We start from the raw sequence: 6,818 nt of genomic DNA on the forward strand, positions 1-6,818 counted from the left end.
TTATTCAAAATAAATTGGTAAAATGGCAACCAAAGTATGCATAGTTTATTATTCTTTTAACAAACTAATAAAACTTACATAAAAAAAATTTTAACTTGGAAATGTGATATTTTTTTGTTTTTTAATTTTTAGTTTGATGGGATTTAGAGTCTGACGCTTGCTTCTAGAATAGTTACACCTTACTACTAGGCAGAGTTTTCTTATTGATTTCCAAGATTGATTACTGTTTAAAAATAGTAACACTAACTATTAATCTCAGATTTAATTAGTACTGCTGTTGTCTCTAGCAATACAAGGTAATGGAGTTCAAACCCAATTGGAAAATGTCAGTAATAATAATAATAAAAGGCTACCAGATTGTGTGAATGAAGAAAAGATAGATATTTACAGTAGAATGAAGAGAAGATAACTCTCAATTTGGTCCAATATGATTCACTGAACATAAGAAGGATTGTAATTAATTATAATGCCATACAGTTCAAGAAATAATCAACAGGAGCAAGGCAAGTGACAAGAACAAATTATTATATGGATATAATCCGTCATATCATTTAAATACCGATAATTACCGATCGGTATTTAAATTACCGCATCAATTATCGGTAAGTCATTATTTTTTATTCTATTTATAATTTTTGAAATAAATTTATATTTTTAAAAAAAAATAGAGTTTTATCATTTTTTTTAATTTGAGCGAGATGTTCTCATTTTATCAGTTTAATTTTTAAATAATATGGTGGATCGCCTCTATATCGAGCATTACTTATTATTTAATACCATGGGAGTTGCAAAGTTAAAATTAGACTATTAACAGAACATATAGCAATGAAATGAAATGAAATAACTAAATTGCAAAATCTCCAACAAAATGGGGTTGCTATTTTTGTTATGTTCAGTGCTTGAATATCATCTAGCTTTGGCAAGAAGATAGACAGAAACGTAATTCCATAAAGTTCCATATACAGTAGACAAAGGAAACTTGAAGGAGTAGCCATCAGACAAAGATTAAGCTCAAAAATGCAATTTTGCATGTTGTATGATCAAAATGCAAGGAGGATCTAGTTTTGCAAGTACAGCCCATTAAGGTTCCCAAGGCATAGCTGCAATTCTGAATGCTGTAGAATAGCTTTTCTCTTCATAGTAAATTAATAGATGACAAAGCTGGCAAATACCCATAAATATGTTGTCATTTGTTGAATACAGATTGGTGAATTCTATGGCTGATTTGGAGTTGCAATTTGAAGAGTATCATCCAAACTTTGATGCAAAATAAAGTCAAAGTGTGTATATTGTTTGAGAAGTATTTGCCCCCTAGCCCACTAGTATTTGCTGGCATATTGTAAAAGGTCAGATTATAAGAGTATTTTAACCTGTCCATAAAATTATTGTTAGCTTGTTATCAAAGAATACTAGGTTAGTTAATCAACTCTTAAATTGATCAGAATTCCTAGACAGCCACCCTTTTAAATAAATTCCAAAAACTAGCATACATAATACTGAAATACATATTGATCTTTTTAACTTTTTTGATCGATTTATTTTATTGGGTATCTGAAATTTTACTTTATTCTATTACGCCCTTATACTTTTATTTTTATTTACTTTATTGAGTTCTTATAAGGACTATTATATTATAAGAATTTAATAAAATAAATTAAAAATTAAAAAATGCTAGCAACACTCTCTCTTGGACATTCTTTTAGATAATTGTTCTCCTATTTATTTATTTTATCCAACTTTTCAATCTAATGACTTGCTATTTATTTAACAAATTAAACTAGTTTTATATTTTTTTTCTACAACTTTACTTATTAATAATTAATTTTAAAAATATTTTATTATGTGAATAATAATATTTTTATTTTAAAAATTAATAAAAATATTTTATATTTTTTTAAAAATATAAAATTAATTTAACTTGTTAAATAGATAACAAGTTATTAGATTGAAAATGTTAGATAAAATAAACCAATAAGAAAGTAATTGTCTAAGAGCATGTCCAATGTACTTTTTATATACCAAACTCATTATTTTAAAGAGTTATTCTTTTCTTTTTAGTATACATATATTTAGAACGTGTCTGGTAGAATTCTTATAGGTAGCAAAACACTCCCTCAAGAGTTTTTACGCAGCTGCATACCTAATGCTCAAACTCGAGACCTTAGTTAAGCTAGAAGAAACTCTTATCATCTCATCTATGCGCTCTTGAATCTTATTCCTATGCACTCTTTATTCTTTAGATATAAAATAGAAAGTGAATTTGGCTCTCTACATATGGAGAGCCAAACTTCACTCTTTGCTCTATATTTAATAAATGCACTATAAATTTTTTCATGCGTTTAATTTATTTTGATATTTATTCTTCTTGTTTTTCTATTGGTAAAAATTAAAAAAATAAAAATTAACTTAATACTATTAACTTTTATGGAAATAAAAGAAAAATAAAAAAATATATAAAAAGTCTACTGGACTAAAATAAAAATATTTATTTTTTATATTTGAATATTTCTTAAGATATTCTTTACCACAAAAGTTATACTTTTTAAAATAAAGAGGACTATTGGGAGTTCTCTAATAGAGTGTTCAAAAGAGGATGTTGCTAGCATTTTTCTAAAAATTATAAAATAAATTTGAAAAATCTAAGAGTTTAAAAATTATATTTTGTCAATTTTTATTAGTTTGGAAATCAAATGGTGTCACGAGTCGTTTTTCACACCATAGTAAATTCATATTTTCAGTCAAAGATAAACCATCAATGCTCAAAATAAAGAATTTATACAAAGAAATCTATCTATTATGTTCATAAATTAAAGAAGGGATTACTGATTGTGTATTATTTATATCAATATTCTAAGAATTTCGATGTTCTCAACATAAACCATTCTAGTAACTCTGCAGGTGAACATGAACCATTATGGAAATTCTAGAAATAAGAGGAAAGAAGGAACTCAAACATGAAATGAACCATGATATATATGAACCTAAGAAAATCAATTAGTGACATGAAAATTTAAACTACAAACTCATGCTCCATTATCGACAAGATTGTAAAAAATGGATTATGAATGTGTACCAAAGAATATGAATTTGAAAAATGTAAACTTAGTCTGATAATCTGAGACAGAATTATATGTAACCATGTCGCATGATTACGTCAAGCTGAAAAAGATGAAATAAATGTCAATAGAAATAAAATAAATCCCGATTTTTTATTAGGAGAGTCTTATGGTAATAACTTTCTGATTCGAAGAGAAAGTTTATGGAGATATTTGTTAACGTTTATGGAAATATTAATAAGGAAAAAAAAAAAAAAAAGAAACAGTGCCCAAAGAAATTCATGAAAGAGATGACAATGGTTATAGAGGTCATCGGTGGTCGGCCAGAATCTAATAATTCCCGGCTTCATCTTCTTGTTCAGTTTAATATTAATGTTATTCATATAATAAACTCAAAACAATTAAGATAAAAAAAGAATGATGAAATCTAAGGGCTGAGAGTTGTTCACGGCATTGTAACTAAGGTTGCCGTAAAAACACTCCACTTCTCAGATCAAACGTAAATTTTACGGTATCTTTAGCCATTTCCGGCGGCGTAGTCACAGGCCGTCAAACTTTTCCAAATCACCATGCTATCACACTCTCTCTCTTCTCTCTCTCGTTGACCTCTATCATATACATATAAAAGAGACACCACCTTGTAGAAAACGAAACTGCCATTTCTGCACTGAAAAGGAGCAAATACACTGATCGTTCATTCAATTATTTATGGTAATGGGATCATCCACTGGTGGTGGTGGTGGTGGTGGTGGTGGGGCTGGTGGTGTGCCGCCAGGGTTTAGGTTCCACCCAACAGACGAAGAACTGCTTCATTACTACTTGAAAAAGAAGGTTTCGTTTCAAAAGTTTGATATGGAAGTCATTAGAGAAGTCGACTTGAATAAGATGGAGCCCTGGGAGTTACAAGGTATATATTCATATAAGAATTTGTGTATATTATATACTTAATTTCACAGATTATGCAGCTATCTTTTGATTCTTTATTATTTTGTTAACCACAAAATGAATTGTATGAGCTTAATTAATATATAAAAGTAATTAATAACTGTATTTGCCTGCTTAAAGATGATAATTATTAGATTTAAGGACAAATATGATTCCAGTACATGCATATATAGTTTCAATCTTTTAATTATAAAATATTTGTAAAAATAATTATGTGAACTTTATTTAAGAAAAGGTCTAATGGTAAACTATGTAATTTTTGGTAATTTTGCCCGATTTTTTAAATTTTTTAGCAAAAATAAATTGAATTATAAAATTATTTTCATTGGTTTTAATTCAACAAAAGAACAATAAGAACAATTAATATTTTGAGCAATATTAAGAGTATTTTTTTATATCTACTTGGTATTTTTCTTTAATAATACCATAAATATACACGGATTAGAGAAAATACGTAGTTTTCCATGAAATTATGGTGATTTGTAATACGTGCTAATCTATTTAAACCATTCAAGCACACTTTTTACAATATGTATCACTTATGTATCACTCATATATCAGTTTAATGTATAAATCAGGATATACACTTAAAATAGGTAAGAAATTTTGTTGGATGAAAACTCAATCTTAGTTGATAAAACATAGAACATTAGAGAATATCTTGTCTTTTGCTTGAATAAAAGGGTCCTTTTGTCAAAACTGCTACTATAATGAATTGATTGATAATGTCCACAGAGAGATGTAGAATCGGATCGACTCCACAAAATGAATGGTACTTTTTCAGCCATAAGGACAGAAAGTATCCAACAGGATCAAGGACCAACAGAGCGACAAATGCTGGATTTTGGAAGGCAACAGGGAGAGATAAGTGCATTAGGAACAATTACAAGAAGATTGGTATGAGGAAAACTCTTGTCTTCTATAGAGGAAGAGCTCCTCATGGCCAGAAGACTGACTGGATCATGCATGAGTACCGCCTTGAGGATGGTGATGATGTTAATGGAAACTCCAATGTAAGACCCTCTCTCTCTCTCTCTCTCTCTCTCTCTCTCTCTCTCTCCCTATGTTAAACATACATGCTTGCACAGATACAATGCGAATATGAGTCAATTTGTTATGATATGACTATTATTAAGTAGTCTAGTTTTGCTTTTCTTCTCGCATCTAGTCCTCGACGTACTTAATTCACCTACTAGCTAAATGCATATCGCAATTTAGGTATAATTTTCATTTGTAAATGAAGTTGAAGAAAAAAAAAAATACATGTCTATATGATAAGAAAGACAACGAAAGTTGTCTTAATCAGAAGTAGAATATATTTACAAAATTTTGTTACATACTGAAAGTAAAGGATATAGTTGAGTAAAGGATCATAACTTTTTGGTATTAGGCCTTGATGATAAACATTTCATATTTTTGTATGCATGTGTAGGAGGATGGCTGGGTGGTATGTAGGGTATTCAAGAAGAAGAATCTATTCAAAGTTGGAAATGAAGCAACAACAAGCATCAACTCATCTGATCATCAACACCTCAACAGCAACAGCAACAACCCATCAATCACCATTCAACCTCGCAGTTTCATGCACAGGGACAGCCAGTTATTACTACGTGATCAGCTACCATTTGAACTGAACAAACCTGAACTTGCACTTCATCACTACCCCCACAACATGGCTACATCTCAGTATTCTCTTTTCCAAGTACAGACCCTAATGCCAACACAAACCAAGCCAGTAGGGTATGACCAATACCCGAACCCAGCTAGGGATTGCGAGAGTGGCAGTGAAAGTCTTAGATATGATCAGGCAGGTCTAGACGTGGGCAGCTGTGAACCCACCCATCATCATCATCAACAACAAATGGGTATAGGAAGAGATGAGGGAGGTGCTGGGTTGAATGACCAGTGGGCTATGCTTGATCGGATTGTTACTCCCCACATTGGGGAGGATGATTCTTCTAAAGGCGTCAGGTTTGAGGATGCAAATGCTTCATCAGTTAACCCTATTAATCACCTCTCTTTGCGTGGGGAGATGATGGATTTTTGGGGCTATGGGAAATAATTCATGCTTCTAAAAGTTCTCTTTTCACTATTTTTTTTCAACTCCCATTTTTATATAAACTAAGAATTCATATTGAAGATGAACATATAAGCTACAAAAAAGTAAACCATATATATATCTAAATCATGTTATTTTATATTTTATTTTATTTCTCTGAAAAACAAATTGTGAAATGATATCTTTTAAATTGTACATTGAAACTTAATTAATTGTCAGATTAGTTAAGGTCATTAATTTCTGCTATGGTGGCATTGATTCGATGTTAATTAAACAATTATATTTGGACGATTAATTAGCATATGATCAAATTTAGTCGCTAAGTTTAGGATCTAGTTTTATTTCAGTAACAAAATTTTAATTTATTTTATTTTGATTTATTTAATTTTAATTTTAATTACATTTTAATTATTTAGCCAATAACAAATTGACATGCTGCATTTATCTCTTAATTATTCTTTTTCTGTTAGTTATTTTTTCTAACTCTTAGGAAATGTGCCTTCAGTCAATTCATATATTTTTGAACAGGCATCCTCAAAGTTCTGATGGGCTAACACCCAGTTTACATTACAAAGTGCATAGCAGACTTAGCAGCTAGTTTATATCTTGGATTATTTATTTATAAAAATACCCCTTTTATAACCCAATAACATTTTTATCTAGAAAAAATATTACAAAAATCTCTTTTTTACGTAAAAGAATTTGTAATAGTACGCTATTTTTTTTAAATGTCAATTTGTGATTTAAGCCGTCCTTTT

General features: G+C 29.7%; 1 protein-coding gene across 1 annotated transcript; it reads left to right on the forward strand.

Annotated features, from left to right (window-relative positions):
- The first annotated feature begins 2,749 nt into the window (after positions 1 to 2,749).
- Positions 2,750 to 6,165, forward strand: LOC8276117 (protein BEARSKIN2). The gene is made up of 3 exons (XM_002533567.3): positions 2,750 to 3,963; positions 4,737 to 5,014; positions 5,434 to 6,165. The coding sequence occupies exons 1-3, from the start codon at positions 3,765 to 3,767 to the stop codon at positions 6,061 to 6,063; spliced, it is 1,107 nt and encodes a 368-aa protein (XP_002533613.2). The 5' UTR covers positions 2,750 to 3,764; the 3' UTR covers positions 6,064 to 6,165.
- The last annotated feature ends 653 nt before the right edge of the window (positions 6,166 to 6,818 follow it).

The sequence above is a fragment of the Ricinus communis genome, chromosome 9, assembly GCF_019578655.1.
Source record: "Ricinus communis isolate WT05 ecotype wild-type chromosome 9, ASM1957865v1, whole genome shotgun sequence".
NCBI classification, from domain to species: Eukaryota; Viridiplantae; Streptophyta; class Magnoliopsida; order Malpighiales; family Euphorbiaceae; genus Ricinus; species Ricinus communis.

Bases quoted from the DNA above. Each gene is read 5' to 3' on its own strand.
- LOC8276117 (XM_002533567.3), top strand. From the start codon at position 3,765: ATGGTAATGGGATCATCCACTGGTGGTGGTGGTGGTGGTGGTGGTGGG. The intron at 3,964-4,736 runs GTATATATTCAT...TAATGTCCACAG, and splicing joins GGAGCCCTGGGAGTTACAAG to AGAGATGTAGAATCGGATCG. The intron at 5,015-5,433 runs GTAAGACCCTCT...ATGCATGTGTAG, and splicing joins ATGTTAATGGAAACTCCAAT to GAGGATGGCTGGGTGGTATG.